Source organism: Nelumbo lutea, chromosome 1, assembly GCF_056320005.1.
Source record: "Nelumbo lutea isolate HS-2025 chromosome 1, American lotus-T2T, whole genome shotgun sequence".
NCBI lineage: Eukaryota > Viridiplantae > Streptophyta > Magnoliopsida > Proteales > Nelumbonaceae > Nelumbo > Nelumbo lutea.
The window spans coordinates 187,961,206-187,980,937 of NC_142684.1; the positions used below are offsets into that span (position 1 = coordinate 187,961,206).

The window sequence follows — 19,732 nt, forward strand, 5'->3', positions numbered from 1 at the left end:
TTAAAGCAAGATTTAAACAGTGAGGGTCTTTAAAACCCAATCCACTAGCTAACTTATTTTTCTTAACAAAATTCCACTTAAACCAATTGATTTTTTATTGGAATTGCCACCATCCCACCAAAATCTTCTCTATAGCTCAACCATCTCATTACGAATTTGCTTAGGAATTAAGAAGCATGACAAGGTGTATGCAAGAATGATGGTCATTTAGTTATATTCCTTTTGAGCATGATTAATATAAAGATCACCCCAACAGTTTGTTTTAATTGCCATCTCGTCGATTAGGCGACATAATAAGTAAGTGTTTGGCATTGGTGATGGGAATATTGCACTGTTTTCTTATAAAAATGGTGTTGGGCATGTGTGAGTTGTAAGCACCGTTTTTTTTGGAAGTGGTGCTATCACATAGGCTGTTTTCTGGGAAAATAATACTGATTTTGTTTAGTACTAGTGCTGTAGAACTGTTTTCAGCATTGATCATATTATCCAACATCCAAGATGATGCCACATCATTACACCGCTGGCAATAACGAGCTGTAATGCCTACATGGCGCCATCTTTTCAAAAAAACAACATCAATGCCAAACACTCACTAATTCTCTTTGAAATCTTATTGTACAAAAAACATGTTTAGGATCAATTAAGCAACATGTGGAACAATATCTTAACATGCAAAATACACAAAGAAATCTCAATTGGATATGATTTCGTTGAGTTGAACAAAAGAAACCACGCCTTCAGTATAAAATAGAGAGAAAATGAAAGAATTAACAGGAAAAAAACATGAACCATTAGTTACAATTATTCACTCTCAATCAACACCCTCAAACCACACTTTTTCCACCTTTTACAGTGTTGTGAAGAATGCATCCTCTGCTATAATGTCAACTAGAAAAGAAGCTTGTAGCCACCATACCTATTGTATCCCTTGGATAGTTTGGTGGGGGGGGGGGGATGACAAACAGTCTAGAAGAAGGCTCCAATTAATGGCCATTGTCAGAAAAAAAGTTGAATTGGCTGTAACATGATAAATAAGCATCTGTGAAGGGCCTAGTTTGATGCAATGCCTCATTTTTCAAGAGAAAATAAGCACGAGGAGGGCCACAGTTTGGCAGAAGTCCAAAGTGAACTATTGCCTGGTCTTGTCCTCTTTCAAAACATGGTATAATCCTTTTTAATATACAGATTTCAAGTGCACACCTCAATAATGATCTCTACCACCAGTTATTCTAGAGTAGTTCCTGTTATGTTGAAACCACTACTTTCTATGAAGTTTGGGGTCCATCCATGATCCTACTTGTGCCATGTTTGTGGTGGAATCTATGGCAGGATTTACCAATCCATGTTGTCCCATAAAAAAGTCCAAAGCGAACCATTTCAGAGACTGTTACTAGGCCTCGTCTTCTATTCCTTTCCATTTCCCATTTAAATGAAAGCATGAATATCCTTTCTGTAATACAGATTTCAAGTGTACTACTCAAATATCATCTCTTCCACTAGTTCTTCTAGAATGGCTTCTTCTATGTCAAAACCAATACTTTCTAAATCAGGTTTGAGATCCATCCATGCTCCTACTTTTGCCATGTCTTTCCCAATGATCTGATCTAATGTTTGTGGTGGTAGTTGTGGTAGGATATACCAACCTATGCCTTCCCAGACCTCACAAATAATATTTTTTCCCACAGGCACTGGACAGATACTAGGTTTGACAAATGAAACCCATGGAGTACATCCAAAATAACGCTCATACACCTCGATAAGAACTTCATTGATACAATCAAAGAGGAGCTTTCGGTTGCCACAATGTCGTGCAGAGATGATTTCTCCTTCATCAATCAATGAAGGATCAAGAAGTTGTTGTGGGGAATTCCACCTGAAGAATTCATCTGATCTCAAGCCAGAGGCTAACAACACTGCTCTTACATACTCAAAAGTAGACCTTTTTTCTTCCATGCAACTGCTCAAGTTGATTTCTGAACTTGAAGTTGTTAACACCAAATCCAAGGAATCTTGTTCTTGAAAATTAATTTGTAGTGGTTTGCTAGGTGGATTGTCTGTAGATGTTTAATTAAATTAAAACCAAATTAGGCTTAATGTAAAAGTAATTTGAGGGATAAGAAATAAATGTGAAATTCTTATGCTTCCTTGTAAAAGGCATACCAAACTGGGATGGAGTGCTTGCAAGGCTGATAATATCTTCTAAAAATGGCTCAAGGATGGATACTGGACTTGCCCGTTCTACTCCATTATTGATTTCTTCCACATCTTCTACTTTCTTGATGCATGGAGAGCTTGACAATGGGGGGCTTAATGGAGGTGACAATAGCTTGCTCTCTTCAGGTGCCTCCTGGAAGATAACAAAGCCAGCAGTGACACATAAATTATAATTACGAGTTCAAGGAGCACCGATAAGTGACTACTATAGTTGATAAATACAAGATATAAGTATCTCCACAAGGAATAATAATTTACCAGTCTTGACTGTTCAGGAGATCCTTCTTCCTCACTAATTTTGGATGTGTCACTGTTTTGGTTGGTCCTGCTGATGGGCTTATTGCTATTTAGCTCAATGGGCTCATCCAGGGTGTTGCTTTGGTTGGCATCTACAGTATCAGTTACAATAATCACATCACCTGCATAAACACACAAGTGTGAGCATGAGGACTACGAAAATGCTACTTATTTCTTACTATAAGCTGGAGGATAGAGAACATAGTACCTTTTGGACTCGGTGCTTCCTCAAAAGTACAGATGCCTTCCTGTATTGTGCTATCAGGAGTGAGCTCTTCTGGAACATATGAATTTGAATCAGAGACATGCATTGGGTTGTCAAGTTTACTGTCATCAGTGCATGGTAGAGTTTCTATATTCTTATTCAATGGACTTAGACAGCTGACATTGTCTTGCTTAAGCTGGGGCATGCCCTCATCAACATTATCATAAGGGTAGAACTTCATATTATTATTTGCAAAACTATTTACCCCATCTCTACCAGGACTGAATATTGGTGACAAGTTGTTTTCAGGAATAAGCTCTTCTGGTTCATCTGAATTGGAGTCAGAGACATGCATTGGGTTGTCAATACTGTCATCAGTGCATGGTAGAATTTCTATATTCTTCCTCAATGGACTTAAGCAGCTGACATTATCTTGTTTAAGCTGTGACGTGCCCTCATCAACATTATCATAAAGGGAGAAGTTCATATTCTTATTTACAAAACTATTTACCCCCTCTCTACCAGGACTGAATATTGGTGACGAGTTATATTCAGGAAGAGAGAGAATCCTCCCCAATGTTTTTGGGACCTGCTTACTGAACAAATATTCATTTTCGTCCCCAGTGCTCAACATTTCCGCAAGATGTTTCTTAGCCTCAGTGTAGATGTTCGATTCTCTTTTTTTTGGATATTCAGTAGTCACCATGTTTAAACTTCCATGGCCATTAACACTGGTTGAAGCATCCCTGTCTTCAATTCTTAATTTACACTCTTTTGGCTTGCTCATCTTTTTTCCATTCTTGACATTCATGGAAATCTTTACGAACTTTTCGTCATGGAAATGGGGTTTACTTGGCAAATTCTTTCCAACTATTTCTTTTTCAGTTCCTTTGCCACAATCACTTGAATCCTGAGTCTTAGAAGGTGCATGTATGATACCACCTATTGGAATTCCAGCCCCCTCCTTTCTTCTTTCTCCCATGGCATGCTTCAACTTTCTTTTTATTTCTGTAAGAGAAAAATATGAAGTGGTTCCCATGCTCTGCCCTTGATTTTTCAAGCTATAAAGAGACTGTGGCATTGAGCTACAACTGGTTTCACTTTCACAAATTTGCATACCTGCTGCAGGCTTCAAAACGACAATTTTATTTGAAGCTAAAGGATTATCACCTCTCTTCAATGGGTTTCTGTCTTGAGATTTCTTCCTCCAAAAGAAACTATGCATATTCAGTTTCTGAATCTGTTTGTGAATGACAAGCTCTTCACATTGCCTTGACATGCCAGTTTCTTCTTCTGACAACTTCGCTTCTTCTAATGATTCAATTGGTCCAACTTTCTCTGCCTGAACATCTCGTACCTCTTGAATATGTTTCACCAACAGTGAGTTTGGATCCTGTAACAGTTTCAAAAATAATTCCTTGTTTATCTCTACAGCATCCATGAAATGCTTAGACTGGTGGGTTGTCCCATCTTCAATTAGTTGTTTCACATTAATGAACTTCTGATTTAGAAAGGCCTCAGTAATTTCATTCAGCTTATCTTGAAGAATAGAATGCTTTTGAGTCAGCTGCATTTTAATCTCATCAAGCTGCTTCTGATTCTTAGATTTAGTATTCCCCTGAACATCACAAGGATCTCTTTTGTTGTCATGTAGCAGAGGTATTTCCAGGTGTTGATGGATCTGACTAAAGAACTCTTCCATCAGTGCGTCTAGGTTGATATTATCTAGAGATTCCTCCACTGAATTTGGATGACAAAGTTGTTGATGTTCCGAGCTTACAGAATCTTTCAACTCGTGGGCATGCATACCATAAGATTTATTGCAACTTCTTTTTCTTTGTTCTTGATGCTTCCCCTGGTGGTCCCTGCCTCCTAAATCAGATTGTATCTGTTCCACTGAAGCACTGACTATCTGTTTCTTTGGATATTGCTCATGGGACATCTCTTCTTCCATGAGTTTCTTTACACTTGTTATATCGCTATCAACTTCAACTTTCTTTCTTTTGTCAACATACTGAAAATTTTGAAATGAAAATACAATTTCATATATGCTAGTGATGTGGTACTTGCATTAAACAAACAAATTGAAGAACTATTGTATAGTAAGATGAAGGATGGATAGATTTATCAGTGCACGTGCAGGTAGTTTGAAAGGAAAATAGAATCAAAAGTAAGAAATAAAACAAAATAAAACAATCTATAAAAGAAAAAAAAAAAGAGAGGAAGCACAAGAGTGGGAAAGCATATGAGATGAGGAGTCAAACCAAAGAGGCAATACCATATTGATAAATAACAAACATTATGGTAATATTTCCCCCACATTTTCTGAGTATGGCCCTTGAAGGAGTTTAGAAGGGCATCTAGAAAAAGCTGTGGCTTTTCCTCATTACTTGTATTCTATAATAAAGATAAGGCCTGGCCTTTGGTTATCTTTTAACCACCACATGTCTATCTATGAACACTTTTTTACAACAAAAAAAAAGAAAAAAAAAAACTTGTTCAGACTTCAATGGCAGCCAGCATTTTGCAATCAGAATTATGCTTCATTATATAGCCTATGAAAGCTTCTCTAGAAGGTGGAAAATATATGAAAATCCAGAAAACTCGAAATGTAAGTCTAAATATAAATATATTATAATATAAACATAATATTAATGGATTGTAGTATAAAGTATTGTAGTGAGAATTGGATGAATGGGCCATAGTGTTCTTTATTTCTTTTAAGAAGTATTTAAAAGTTATGTTTCTTAGTTATGGGCCTTCTTTTATTTTTTTTTAATTATTACTTTAGTACTGGACTCCCCATTAAGGGCATCCAAGTAATTGAACTCAGACTTAGAATTATTAATAAAAGTGATGAAAGGGGGGGGGCTAGAGAGAGAGAGAGAGGTTCAAATTCTTCTTTTCTCTCTTCCCTTTTTTCCTTCTTATACAACATTGCTGAAACTTCTTTTTCTTTCTCTCTTTTCTTCTTTTCTTGCATTATCTGAATTACTGTAAGTGTAATTTTCAACTTGGTATCAGAGCGGGTTCTCATTTTCAACTTTTTTCTCCTTTCTTTGCCCATACATAGTGTGTATAGAGAACTGATTGGTTGATCAATCAGCTACTTATGCAGTCCAGTTAGGAAGGTTTTTGGAGAGTTTTGTAGAGGTTTATCATCCTTAGTTGAAGCCCAAGGCAGGTTCTTGGAGATTTTTCCCCAAAACCTTATATAACTGGAGAAACCTTGTTACAGGTCGTAGAGACAATTTGAACCAGGCACTTGGGGATCAAGGGTAAGCTTTCTGATTTCTATTAGGGGTAGTTTTGGTTGGATTGAATCCTGGAACCTCTGGAAGGGGCAGTTGAAGTTTCTCTCTTTCTCCCCATCCCATAGGACCCTATGAAACCCTAATTTTGGGGGGTTGAAAGGTTGTTCTTTGCTTAGAATAGTAAATCTAGCCTAGTAAAGCCCTAATTTGATTTTTGTTTGCATTCAATTTACTCAATAGAGCAAATTGGATGATAGACCAAATATTCCATAGATTCCGAGTTTGGACGTGGGGGTCAGTGGAGAATCTTTTTGGGTCTGTGACTACTGTGAAGCTAGATAGGACTAATTATTTAGCTTGGTGTCAATCTATTAAGATACATGTGTGTAGTAGAGGAAAATAGGGTTATATTACCAGGAGCAAGAAGAAACCGGAGGACGATGATCCTACCTATGAAAGGTGGAGGTAGGAAAACTACATAGCAGTGGGTTGGTTAGTGAATTCTATGCGACCACACATTAGTCAACATTACCTGTGGATGGAAACTGCAAAAGAAGTGTGGGATAGTGTTATAGAAACCTATTCCCAAAAGCTTAATGTTGCTCGGGCCTACAAATTGAAGCATGATGTGAATAATCTTAGATAGGGGAGAAGTCCTTAGCAGTCTACTTCTCTATGTTGAAATCTATTTGGCAAGAAATTGATCTGATGGAGACCGTTGTTTGGGGTTCTACAAAGGATGCAGAAACATATAGGAGGTTGGTGGAGAGAAATCGAGTCATTGAGTTCCCCACTGGACTCAACTCGGAGTATGATATTATGAGGTAGAATGTTTTAGCAAAGGATGAGATGACTTGATTTCAGGCATATGCTATGATGAGTAGTGAGGAGAGCAGAAGACAGGTTCAGTCTATTAAGACACAGGTTGATCACTATACTAATGTTGGGATGAAGCCGAAGGTTAGCATTGGGAAGAAAGATGTTATTTGTGAATACTACAAAGAAGCCTAAACACACTAAAGACACATGTTGGAAGCTGCATCCAGAGCACGTTCTTGCCAGATTCAAGAAAGAAATGGTGGAAAAAGGTTTGAAACTGGAAAATGTGGAAATGCAAATGTAGTCACCTCTTCACAAGGTGAACAAGGACAGGGTAGAGAGAAGTCAGTGGGAGAACAACTTGCAACTGCCCGGGCTGAATATGAGAACTATGGCCAAATCATCAGTCACTTGGAGTCCACTGCTACAACTCCTTCAGAGATTGTTCCTTCCTCTACATATGCCCACTCAGGTATTCGTGCCACTACACATCATGCTTCTGTCTTAAGTACTCATAAAATCCCTTGGATAATTGATTCTAGTGCTTCTGACCATATGACCATTGTTTCACAGTTATTCACCTCTTACCAACTTCTTCTGACTATGATAAGATATCCCTTACTGATGGCTCCCTAGCCCCTATCATGGGAAAGGGAGACATTAAGACCTCTAATGCCCTGACCTTATCATATGTTCTTCAAGCACCTAAACTTAATACCAATTTGCTTTCAGTTAGTAAATTGACTAAATCCCTGAATTGCAGTGTGACATTTTTTTCCATCATATTGTATTTTTCAAAACATGGAATCTTAGAAAGTGATTGGGAGTGGCCATTAGGTGAATATGATCTATTTGTTAGACATGCTTGAGCAGAGCCAAGTACAACCTAAGAGAACTGCATTTGTTTCAGAGTCCACTGGTTGTATTATGTTATGTGATAATCGTTTGGGTCATTTGTCCTTCTCTTCATTAAGTCTATTGTTTCCAAAGTTATTTAAAGGAATTAGCCTATAGAGTCTTCATTGAGTCTTGTGAGTTCTCAAGGCATTGTAAGAGCACTTACCCTTCAAGTAATTAAAGATCAACTATTCCCTTTAATATTGGTCACTCTGATGTATGAGGGCCTTGCCATTTAGCATGTATGGGTGGGTATAAATATTTCATCCTGCTTATTGATGATTTTTCACGATATACTTGGATTTACCTTATGCGCTCTCAAGTTGAAGTGCCTAAACTTATGCAACAGTTCCACGAACACATACACTCAGTTTAATACCCGCATCAAAATATTCCAGTTAGACAATGCTAAAGAATGTTTTGAGAAGGACCTTACCTCCTATATTGAAAGGTTTGGGGTTATTCAACAGAGCTCTTGTGCCCGCACTCCACAGCAAAATAGAGTAGAGGAGAGGAAAAACAGACACATTGTGGAATTTGCAAGGAGTATTCTTTTTTCTACCCATGTTCCTGTGAAGTTTTGGGGTCATGCAGTTTTAACAACTACCTATCTTATTAATCACATGCCTTTTCAAGTCTCGGGGTTAAAATCTCCTTTTGGAGCCCTCTTTCCTGATGTTGAGATTTTATCTATTCCTTTGAAGGTCTTTGGTTGCACTTGTTAGTCCACATTCCCAATTCCAAAAGACACAAGTTTGATCCCAAGGCTAAAAAGTGTATCTTCCTTGGTTATGCCTCCACATAGAAAGGGTATTGTTGTTTTGATCATTAGTGGCACCCGATTTGTTTCCATGGATGTCACTTTTGTAGAGTCAATTCCTTTTTATAGCCATCCTTCTGAGGGGGAGAGATCTCTCAAGTTGTTTTCTTCATCCCTTCCTTTGCCAAATCCATTTGAGTCTTGTGCTGAGCCCTCCACAGTTACCCCCATTCCCATGGAGGGATCCTCTCTTTTGAGGTCTTCCACTCCTACTCCTCTCCCTACTCCTACTAGTCCTCCATTTGTTTCCACTCATCCTATTCTCTAGAGGAGGTACCAGTAGCAAAGGCTAAGGCAAACACAAGTTGACCCCACACCTCCAGTTGAGTCTCAGGCGCTCCCAATTACTGAAGAGAGGACATGTCCATCACCTCCTCCATCAGCACCCTCGTTTTCAAAACTTGACCTACCCATTGCTTTGAGAAAAGGTAAAAGGAAATGCACACCTCATTGTATTTCCAAACATCTTTCCTATAGCTTGTTGTCCCCATCCTACTATGCCTTTCTAGCCTCCATTTCCTCTCAATCCATCCCAAAGTATGTTTCAGAAGCCTTAGCCACACTAGATTGGAGGGATGCTATGAGTACTGAAATAGAAGCCCTTCATAAAAACAATACTTGGGATATTGTTGACTTGCCAGCTGGGAAGGAACCTATTGGGTGCAAGTGGGTTTTCACTATCAAATATCGTGTAGATGGGTCAATTGAGAGGTATAAGGCTCGACTTGCTGCCAAGGGATATACCCAAGTATATGGGATAGATTACACTGAGACATTTTCTCTAGTTGCTAAGATGACTTCAGTGAGAGTTCTTTTATCCTTAGCAGTGAACTATGATTGGCCTCTATATCAATTTGATGTTAAGAATGCATTCCTGAATGGTGATCTCACTGAAAAGGTATATATGTCTCACTGAAGAGGTATATAAGTCCCTTCCTCCTGGTATATATGGCAAGGAAATGCAAGGTAAGGTGTGTAGATTGAAGAAATCATTTTATGGCCTGAAACAATCTCCATGTGCTTGGTTTGACAGGTTCAGGGCTACTCTTGCTCAGTTCGGCTATATTCAAACTCAATCAGACCATACCCTCTTTGTTAAGAGAAAAGGCACTTTGGCGACATTTCTTATAGTTTATGTAGATGATACTGTGGTTACTGGCAGTGATACAAAAGAAGTTACTGCTCTCAGGAAGTTTCTCAGTTCTGAATTTGATATTAAAGATTTAGGGGAGTTGCGGTATTTTTTGGTCATTTAGGTTTCTAGGTCCAAGGAAGGTATCTTTATTTCTCAACGGAAGTGTGTTCTAGACCTTCTTACTGAGACTGGAAAACTTGGTGCTAAACCTGCCTCTACCCCTATTGATGTGAATCATAACTCTCATATAATGATGGAGAACTTTTAGATGGCAGGGGAGTGTTTTAGAGATTACTAGGGAAACTTCTTTATCTATGTATGACTCATCCAGGCATTTCATATGCTGTGAGTATCACCAGCCAGTTCATGCATGCTCCTAGAGATGCACATATGGCTGCTGTAGAAAGGGTGTTATACTACCTTAAGGGAACCCCTGGGAAGGGTATATTATTTGCTAAACCTGGACACATGAAGGTAGAAGTATACATAGATGGGCAGGAAATGTGGATGATAGAAGATCCACATCAGGATGTTGTGCTATGGTAGCCAGAAATATTGTTTCCTGGAGAAGCAAAAAGCAATCAGTGTTTGCTAGATCTTCAGTTGAGGCAGAGTACAGAGCTATGGCCCATGGTGTTTCTAAGTAGTTATGGCTTAGATCTCTCCTTAATGAGATGGGTGTTTCATGTGACGAGCCACTGATGTTGTATTGTGATAAACAAGCTGCTATTAACATTGCTCATGACCCAGTTCAGCATGATAGAACTAAGTACATTGAGGTGGACAGACACTTTATATGGGAGAGAGTGGCTTCAAGAGAGGTGTGCCTACCTTTCATTGTATAAGAAGAGCAACTAGCAGATTTTCTAACTAAGGGTGTCCCAAAGGCAAAACTTTAACATTATGTAAGCAAACTGGGCATGATTGACATCTATGCTTAGCTTGAGGGGGAGTGTAGTGAGAATGGGCCGAATGGGCCTTAGTGTTTTTTATTTCTTTTAGATAGTATTTAAAAGTTATATTTCTTAGTTATGGGTCAAATGCTCAGCTTGACTGTCAGATGACAGCAGAACAACATCACTAGACATAGGGAATCACATTTGTTAAAGCAAGCTCTATTCTTTCTTCCCCTCTAATACACCTTTAATTGCTTATTAGAGGAAAAAGTAGTTTGATTCCTTGGACATAGATGTGAAAAATAAACATCGGGAGTCTATTGAATATACTTCCACTTTATCCTTAATAGCATAATATGCTATCTGAAGGTTAAAAAATGAATGAAAAACAGGAGGGTTTAAGCTTTAAAGTAATATTACATGATATTTATTTGTCCAAACACAGATTCTACTAGCAGCCAATTTACAATTTTTTTTTTTCATTTTTCTTCCCTTCTATCTTTTATTTTAAATCCTGTCTCACTTTCTTATATTTTCTCGGAAGCCAAAACAAGACAAATGATGCAAAATATGCATTTAATTGGATTAGACAAGTTGTCAACCCTTACATTAGTGCCTTTACATTTGCCATCATAATCTAGCAAGTTCTGTTTATTCCTTGAATATCCAGCACCTGCAGAAGGGAGGAAAAAAAATCAGCTTTGGCATGTGAAATAGAATTGTTGAAGGACATAAAACAAGTTTGCATATAACAGATAGTAATGCTGCAGTATGGACTAGCTTAACCATTGAAGATACACTATTTTTTTTTCTTTTCAATATTTAGCATATGACACTCTACTGTGGAGGCTTAATGCAATTGCTGAAGACTGACAAACCAATAGGTGATTAAGGTGTCATACCGGTTATCACCTTTTCCAAGACCATTAAAAACAAGCTATTTTTATGCCATTTGGTCTTAAGGATGCTATAGCAAACAGCTTGCAGATGTCAATGTAGAAATGCATTTCAACAAGGAGGACTAAATTCTTTGGGAGGGCATTCAATTGTCTCCAGAAGAGGGGAAAGAGATCTATGGTGTTTTCTATTCCCAGTGTGAAGGCAATACCATGATACAAAAAATGTATGAATAGTTATGAAGCAGAGTGCCACAGACTCCAAGAGTGTTTCTTACCAACAGTGTTTCTGCCCCCACGCTTCCGATCTGATAGAAGTTTTCGAGTAAAACGACCTTGGTTGAAGTGAAAAATACTAGTCAAACCCCACATACAACCAGATTGGTCCTTTTCACGTCGAGCAGGGCATCTCTGTGATCTCTTTGCCATAGTGAATGAAAATCACTCAACTCCACTACCTGAAAACTGAAGTTAAGCCAAACCAACCTTTCTAACCTGAGTACATCAAACCTAATGAAGAGAAAACAGGGATACCCAATTAAGAAGATGAGTGATTTGTACTGAAAGAAAATATATTTTTCCAACATTAAAAAATTCCAATATACATGATATAGTTATTTGTTAAAGCATTGCTAAAGCATAAATAGAATAAAAGGAACAAATGCAGAAAATAACATCCTGCATAACCAAAAACTTAAAAACAGTTAAAGATTCCAAACAAAATATCGAATAGTATGATTATGGGAGCTTGCTAATAATCCAGAGAAACTGAAGTTATCTATAGCTAATACATCAAATTCAAGAATGGATCTCTATCTTTGCTGAATAAGACCAAAGTCCAGAATAAAATCAGAGAAGATAGACAAGAAATTGGTGCATTTTAGACACTGCTGACTGATTTAGATTAGAAGGAAACAAAGAAGTATGAAAAGTAAATAAGATATGCATGTCATCTGAGAACCCTCTCCCCCCAATTTGTGTACACTCACATACTTTATTGGCTAGTTTCCACTTTCTAGTAGCCATTGTTCCTTGAAAGTGACCAAACACAGTTTTTGTTTCTGAGATGACAATTCTGAATGATAAAAAACTTACGTGTATCTGAGAACTTTCCCATCCATATCAGTCTCACAGAACTACAAAAAGAAGGGAGAAAGATCCTAACCTGAAACAATAATCCTCTAATTTTGGGGATAAAGAAACTAATTTTTCTATTCAGCTTTCAACCTAGAACCTCCAACTAACAAAAAATTTCTTTGCAATTATCTCTTTAATTATCTACCTGGTCAATCATTTCCAGAATAAACAAGGAACATTGGCAAATGAACAATTCAATGTCTTAATTCACAACAAACCCAGATAAAATGAATCTGAACAAAACAGGAACTTTTAATACCCCCAAAAAAAAAGGTCAGAAGGTGTTAGACCAGCTCTAACCTGCCTCACTGAGAGCATCAGCCCTATTATAGTTCTCTGAATGAAAAAGATTACAATGTTCACATTTCCATAAGCACCCCCTGTGATTGAGTCAAATTTATTTTCCTCTCTGGGTAAGATGGGCTTGAGCTTATGAACTCAATGTAGTGAGCCACAGTCCTAACCATCACTTAACAATGTTAGATCCATTTGAGAGTTCTTTTGAAATGAATGCTAGTTATCTTCCTGACTATGAGTTAGTCTGTTAGAGTAAATACACATTCATGCGAGTAACTCAGTCACCGAGACACAACAACTCAGGAAGAAACAATGAGATTAAGAAAAGCACAGAGCAACATTTTTATATTGCTTTTATTTAGTAACAAAGAAAAAAATAGGTACCTGAAATTCTGATCATTGGTTTCAGGCGGGTGAAGGAAAAAAAAGAAGAGGGAGCTCCGGTGGGAGAGGGAGATATCTCTGAAGGAAGAAGAAAACCAAATTTCAATTTCAAACTGCTAGCTTTCCAAGGAGGCAAAGCAAAGGATTCCAGCTGCTTTCATTTAGTAGAAAAGAAAAGGAATAGAAACCTTCCTTTTCTTTTTTTCCGCTTTAATTAAGCATCTTCCACTGAAGACTCATGAAACTTTTGGTAATACGCGTTTTCTCTGACTGAAAGACCAATTCAGAATTCAGATTGGGGGGAATACCTCAACAGTTCGTTCACGCAAACTTCAATGGTAAATCAAAAGATAGATTAACACAGAAACTACGAGCTTAGAAGGGCTGACGGCTTATAGTCTTGGACTGTAAAATCCGAAATTTAACCATCATTAGAGAAAGTTTCCACAAGAAATGCATTCTCTTCCAAACCAAAACCAATTCCAAATTCTTCGTCCTCTCTACATTTTCAGGACAATGGTATCAGGAAACCAATTTCAAACACTAAATTCTTACTCCTTCAATAATAAGCTTTCTCCATTTTCCCCATTCCAGGCAAAAATCTCAAGCTTATGCTACAGAAGATCCTCCCAGGCTCCCAAAGCACCAAAGTACAAGCATTTCTTTCCAGAATTAATAAAAAAGAAAGAGAAAAAGAAAGCTCAATTCAGTCTTCTACACATTCAGAACCTCCGAACTCCAGTTCCCCTCCACATCTCTCTCCTCTTCCGCCTCCATCATTTTTTCTCAATTTCGGAATCTCTGCCACTACAAACTAAAAAAGAATAGAAACCCCAGAACCAAAACTTGCTTTTTGATATAATAAAAAACCTTTTCGTGTTGGTTCACCAACCAAATAAAGAAACCCAGGACAAAGACTAACTAATTTATAACTTTCTTTATGGATTAGTTCAGGTAGCCACCATTAAAGACTGTAGAAAGTGGGAGAGCAGCAGAGGAGGAGGAAGAAGAAGTGGGGAGAGAAAGAAAGAAAAAAAAGGAGCCAAGAAGAATTGTTGCCACTGCGCTTTATGATGTTGCGTGGTGGGAGCAGACTTCATTAATATGACACTTGGGATGATGGCATTGGCAATCAAAAGCCCCCACTTCCTCTGCATCACCCTAGCTTGCTTTTGAAGAAAAGTTGGGTATTTTTTTCCATTTTCTTCTCTGCAATTCCACGTTCACCCTGCATCGATTTCTAGGTCTCTTCTTTCACCCTCTTGCTGTGTGGTGTCTGCTCAGTGATCATGGACTCTCTCCTACGTTTATATTATATATGTAGTTGTACATCCGAGGAAGGATACAGGGAGAGGGGCAAATCCGTAATATGAGAAACCGATTGGAAAATGAGCCAAGCAAAAGGTCGTTAATGTCTGTTTCTATCAACCAGACCAGACATTGTTCTTGTACTTCTTCTGTAACTTCATTTATCGTATATTACATCGGACGGCTACAACCTTCAGAGTAGTCAATATTTGGACAGTTGTGAACTTGTGATAATCAAAAAAGAAAAAACTTTTCCTTCTGGAATCCGAATTAGCTGCATTTGATGGCCGCATCACAGGCTGTTTAACCAATAATAACACTCCACGTCAGCCATACACGAAAGGTGAGAGATTAGAGTAAGTAATTGTGGGCCACGTACACTTGATGAATGACGTGGGACGTTATTATTGGTTAAACAGCCAGCAATACAGCCATCAGTGCGGCTAATTTCGGTTGGGCTGATACCATTACTGGGTCTTAGGGTTAGGGCCCAATTCAATAAATTTAAAACTGAATGAAGAAAACAAAATCCGATGAAGAAGACAATGAAAATATATCCTTTTCTATAGATTAACTTCTCGGAGGTGCATTCTTTTGGTCGTCTTCGTCTCACTTTAGTTGAGAAAGAAAAATGACAAATATACCCTTGAGTGGAAAACTTTCATAAACCAGTGTAGGCCAATAACAACCGTCCAGGCAGCAGGGAGGGGGATCCAGCCCAGAGCCCACTATGAAAATGAGTCTTACCCATCAGAAGAAAAAAAAAATGAACCCGATGATTCTTGACGGTGGAGCTATAAAAGCTCGACGAAAATACACCCAACCCAAGACAGCACACCTTCAAGCTGATATTTGGTGCAGATGCCATTATAAGTGGGACCCATTGGGTTATGGTCTTATGGGCCCTGACCCAACACGTGGCAACTTAGGCCCCATGACCCAACCCTCCCTCGTAAAAAAAAAGCCCTCTTTTGCAGAGAAGGACCCTGATCCAACTACATGATTCTATGGCTAAGATTTTTTTTCTTTTTTCTTTTATTTTGTTTAATTTGAAGGACCCCTTTTGGAAGGGAGGACCGGAGGATCACGTTCCAGAAAATTTGATGGCGTGCCTCTCCGAGACACCAATGCTGTCGGCCATGCATGTTTGAGGCGGTTAGGGTTGAAAGCAAAGTGGGCTGGGCCCCCACAACCATAAAGATTTTAAAAATAAAAAGAAAGGAAAGAAGTTAGGACCACACGCATTACCAACTCTGATGGGTGTGGGATCCATTATCTCATTTATCTGATCGGAAGAAAAGGATTGGGTGGGCCCTCAGGCCTCAGAGTTGGAGCCGATGACAATAACAACCCTCCTCACTATCCTTTGTATTATGTGTTTAGATAGAGAAATTAGAACCCTTAACTCCCCAACAACGACTAATAAACTGATAATACACTTAACAAGATGACTAGCTGCCGGAGCCACCGGGAAATGAGGCAGAGGGCCTGAGGGCTAAGTCTTTACATGAAAGTAAAGCAGCTTCTCGTTCTCGAGTCTATGAACCTTCACTGATGCTTCACCTCGTTGCCGTGGAGGGAGCATTGGAGTCTAATTTGGTGATGGAAATTGGCAGCTACTGGCATTACTTTGTGAGTAAGTTGAGATATTAATATTAGGGTAGAGCTTAAGTAAACAACAGATAGAGATAGACTAGGATGTTTCTTGTTGTCTCACCTCACCCTTGCAAATGGGTTGAGTATTTGAAGCCTTGTAGAGATGGTCTCGTAAGTTTCTTAATGTCTTTGCTAAAAAATTTGGCATCTCTCAGTCTCAGTTAAAATGGCCCACCCCATCAAAATTGGCAAATGAGGTGCTAATGTCCTTATCTCCCCCAACTAATCCAACTTAATTAAATAACCTACACCATTATCTTGATAAATCCCAATTACTTTCTAGTTTCTACTCTGCCCATATAAAAAAAAAAAAAAAAAAAAATTCCCAGAGAGAGAGAGATGCTTGGAGCCCAAAATAATACAAAAGAGGTAAGGTGGGGGTGGTTGGCTGAGAAATATTAACAGGATCAAATAAAGGCAATCAATTCTAATGTAATTATTCAGTTTCATTACAACTAGCTTCGATCCAGTAATGGGCCTCTTTCACCAACCCCCATTCAACTCCTCAAGGAAATAATGAAGGTGGGTTTTCATCCCAGGTCAGTGGGAGCTACATCTCAGCTGACACCTTCACTCTAACCACCTCAAAGAGTGCCAGATGGGCAAAACTGAATGGGGGCTTAAACCTAAAACACCACAAACACGTTGTAGACCAATCTGGTTAAAGGGTTAGTTAGAGGACAAGCTCTGTCCTTAACTGCCAGTTTGGTACAGCCATGTTAACTAGCTGCATTGACTAAGAATCTTAATTACTACAATTACTGAAGAAATAGAGAGAGGACACTATGTAAATACTCTGGTACGAGGGATTAGATTCTTAGATTATGCTATTAGATTATAGTATTAATTTGGTGGTTAGGATGTAGCTAGCTAGGGATTGCAGCAAAGGGTGTCACAGATTTGACTATTAAAGATTAATGGAATTAATCTTCAAAGCTTGTGACTAAACCAAACTTAAATTGTTGATTTACTAATTCTTCACGGCTTCAGCTTCTCTTTTTCTACTCCGTTTGATGGTCGGTGGGAAGAGGCAATTGTGCAAAGATTTTCAATATTCCTATCCCCCTTTTTCTTTGACGTTTGGATGCTATCTTTTTTGACACCTAAAAGTGTTAAAAAGCTCCGTGAGGCCTTATCCATTATATGAAAGAAATAAAAGGCTCTCTCTAGTTACGTGCAACAAAGCAATGAAGACTATATCCATCAAAAAAGAAGAAAAAAAAAGAGTAATGAAGATTGTGTAATATCTACTTTTATCTCTATCAATATTGATGAGCTGAATGACTTTAGAGAGAGTGGGTTCCAGGGTTCCATGAGAAATGAAATGGGTTTCTAATAATAAGAAGAAAAGTTTGTGCTTTACTGAAATGGGTTGGCAGATCTTGGGTCCTTTAAATGAAGTCAAGGATTTATGTCATTTTACACCACATCGCCAACTAAATGTGAGCCAATTGTTAAACCATTCAGCCATCCGAATGTGATAACAATTCAACACAGTAGAGAAGCCATCAGGCTGACTTGGAACTCATCTGATAGCCAAAGTCATTTGGATCCAAATTCCACCCACTACCAACTTTTAGGTGGGTCCCCACCAGATGGCCACCACTACATGAATCCAGCAGTGAAAGACAAGGCTAATGTGTGTGTATGCGTCTGTGACAGAGAGAGAGATAGAGGGAGGAATGCTTTACAGAATTCTAATGGATGTGCATATAACTGGGGATTGATTTGGCTAATTAGTATTAAGATAAGTCCTCCTTTTGTGCTATTGTCTCTCTAATAAGACAATTCAGCTTTCATTTAACAAGTGTTTGACCAATGAAAGTTCCACAATTCTAATCATTCATTGGATTTTAGACATTACAAAGAAGCAGGACTAGATTACTCTATTTGGAGGTGGCTTCACAAGCAACCATATGAACAAATAAAATGACTTAACAATGTTTATCGCCCTTACAACGAAAATGAAAATTCAGGAATTGGACCCAAGTTCCTCAAAATATTGATTCGTACATGAGTTTTATCAGGACCAGCTTTTATGAAATGGTTCCCTTCGAATCAGCAAAGAAAAATAAAAACACCTAGTAGTTGGCACATGGTGGTGACTCCTAATGGTTGAACCTTGGGGCCCCATGGGGAGGACACGAGCTTTACAATTACAATGTTAGTACCAAAAAGAGGTTTGTTTCCAACTCATCCTTCAATGACAGGAAAGAAAAACCAACCACTTAAGCCGACACATGAGGCAGAATTAAATAGCCTCTTTAATTATCGAGCATACTTGTGGCCTTTTCTTGCTTATGAACAATGTTGAGTGTAGGAATGGCAATGGTGTGGGTTTGGGGCGGTGCACTCACTCCTCGTTGGGGATGGGGAATTCTCAAATTTTCTTTGCTTCAGGGCTATCACTTAAAAGTAAATTAATTTGTGGATGTTTGATAAATATGATTATGAGAATGTGAGGATATTTTAGGAATTAGATTATGATAATTTGGGATTACTTTATAATTAAAATTATGGGATTCTAGGGTTTTGGAATTTAGGGAAAGCTTAGAGATATTTTAAGAATCAATATTAAATCTAGGGATACTTTACTAATTTACCATCAGATTTGAGGAATTATATGTAAACCTTGTTCCCGCCCTATCCCCATTTAAGATCGAGGAAAGTCCGCCCCATTTGGGGCATAGCGGCCCAGCAGGGATGGGCCCTGATTTTAGGGGAAAAATTGCCATCCCTAGTTGAGTGTTGACTCTTTCAGCTAATTAGCCAGCTGAAGATGCAGTCTTGCTTTATCAATTTCTTCTTCTTCTTCTTTTTTTGGGCTAATAAGAAACACGGGCAAGTCTCTTCTATTAACTTAGGGCCCATTGGGAGGGCTGAAGCTTTGATTGAGCTGATTTGATACGGTTAGAAGAAACTATTAATACAAGCTTCACTGAAAGCCAATTTTTTTATTGAATGACAACATATTTGGGCTTTCCAGATTTTCCACCAAAGTAGCTCATAAGCTGTCCATGTGAAGCTCCCCTCAGCAAAATTAGAAGTCACTGCAAGAAAGCCCTCAAAATAGTCATCAGGGTTTTTCATCTAACGGCTTCTGGTGTTGCAAGGTAGGTCCCAGACGGAAAGCTGTGACGCTATGTTTGGTGAAAGACCCACAAAGCCAGGAAATGCTTGCATTGAGCTGAGAAATTTACTTTCCAATAAAACTAGTTTTGGTATCTTCTCTGAAGCGATTTAATCAATGCAGCTCAATCAACGCCGAAGCCCTAAATTTTTTAAGCTGCTTAGTAGTTGAAAAGTCCCATGAGTTAAATTATAAGATAGGAGTTGTAGTTTCAATGCATATAACTTTGAATCAGAACATCATATCCAGGGAACAAATATCTTGTAGATGATCCCAAGGTAACACCAGTAAACATCAGCAATCCATCAAGGCATGGCCCTTTCTCACTGTCTTTACTTTTACCCATGGACCGAGCACCAGACTAGAATCATGGGCTCTTGAAAGCAT

The 19,732-nt window shown here is 38.4% G+C and overlaps 1 protein-coding gene across 3 annotated transcripts; it reads right to left on the minus strand.

Annotated features, from left to right (window-relative positions):
- Nucleotides 1-664: 664 nt before the first annotated feature.
- Nucleotides 665-14,646, minus strand: LOC148879911 (uncharacterized). 3 transcript variants are annotated; one of them, XM_088961648.1, is made up of 7 exons: nucleotides 13,252-14,646; nucleotides 11,712-11,891; nucleotides 11,146-11,210; nucleotides 2,720-4,730; nucleotides 2,473-2,633; nucleotides 2,161-2,347; nucleotides 665-2,054 (listed from the first exon to the last, which is right to left on the minus strand). In XM_088961648.1, the coding sequence occupies exons 2-7, from the start codon at nucleotides 11,860-11,862 to the stop codon at nucleotides 1,474-1,476; spliced, it is 3,156 nt and encodes a 1,051-aa protein (XP_088817774.1). In that variant the 5' UTR covers nucleotides 11,863-11,891; nucleotides 13,252-14,646; the 3' UTR covers nucleotides 665-1,473. The 3 variants fall into 3 exon arrangements, with proteins under 3 accessions (XP_088817774.1, XP_088817775.1, XP_088817773.1); XM_088961649.1 differs by having other exon boundaries at nucleotides 11,712-11,898; nucleotides 13,252-14,542; XM_088961647.1 differs by having other exon boundaries at nucleotides 11,712-11,943; nucleotides 13,252-14,542.
- Nucleotides 14,647-19,732: the final 5,086 nt, after the last annotated feature.

What these genes read in the sequence shown, in the direction of transcription:
- LOC148879911 (XM_088961648.1), bottom strand. Translation starts at nt 11,862, where the DNA reads ATGGCAAAGAGATCACAGAGATGCCCTGCTCGACGTGAAAAGGACCAA. An exon ending in TGGGGGCAGAAACACTGTTG is followed by an intron (nt 11,211 to 11,711) that starts GTAAGAAACACT and finishes TCCCTTCTGCAG; the next exon opens with GTGCTGGATATTCAAGGAAT. An exon ending in CTCCTGAACAGTCAAGACTG is followed by an intron (nt 2,348 to 2,472) that starts GTAAATTATTAT and finishes GTTATCTTCCAG; the next exon opens with GAGGCACCTGAAGAGAGCAA.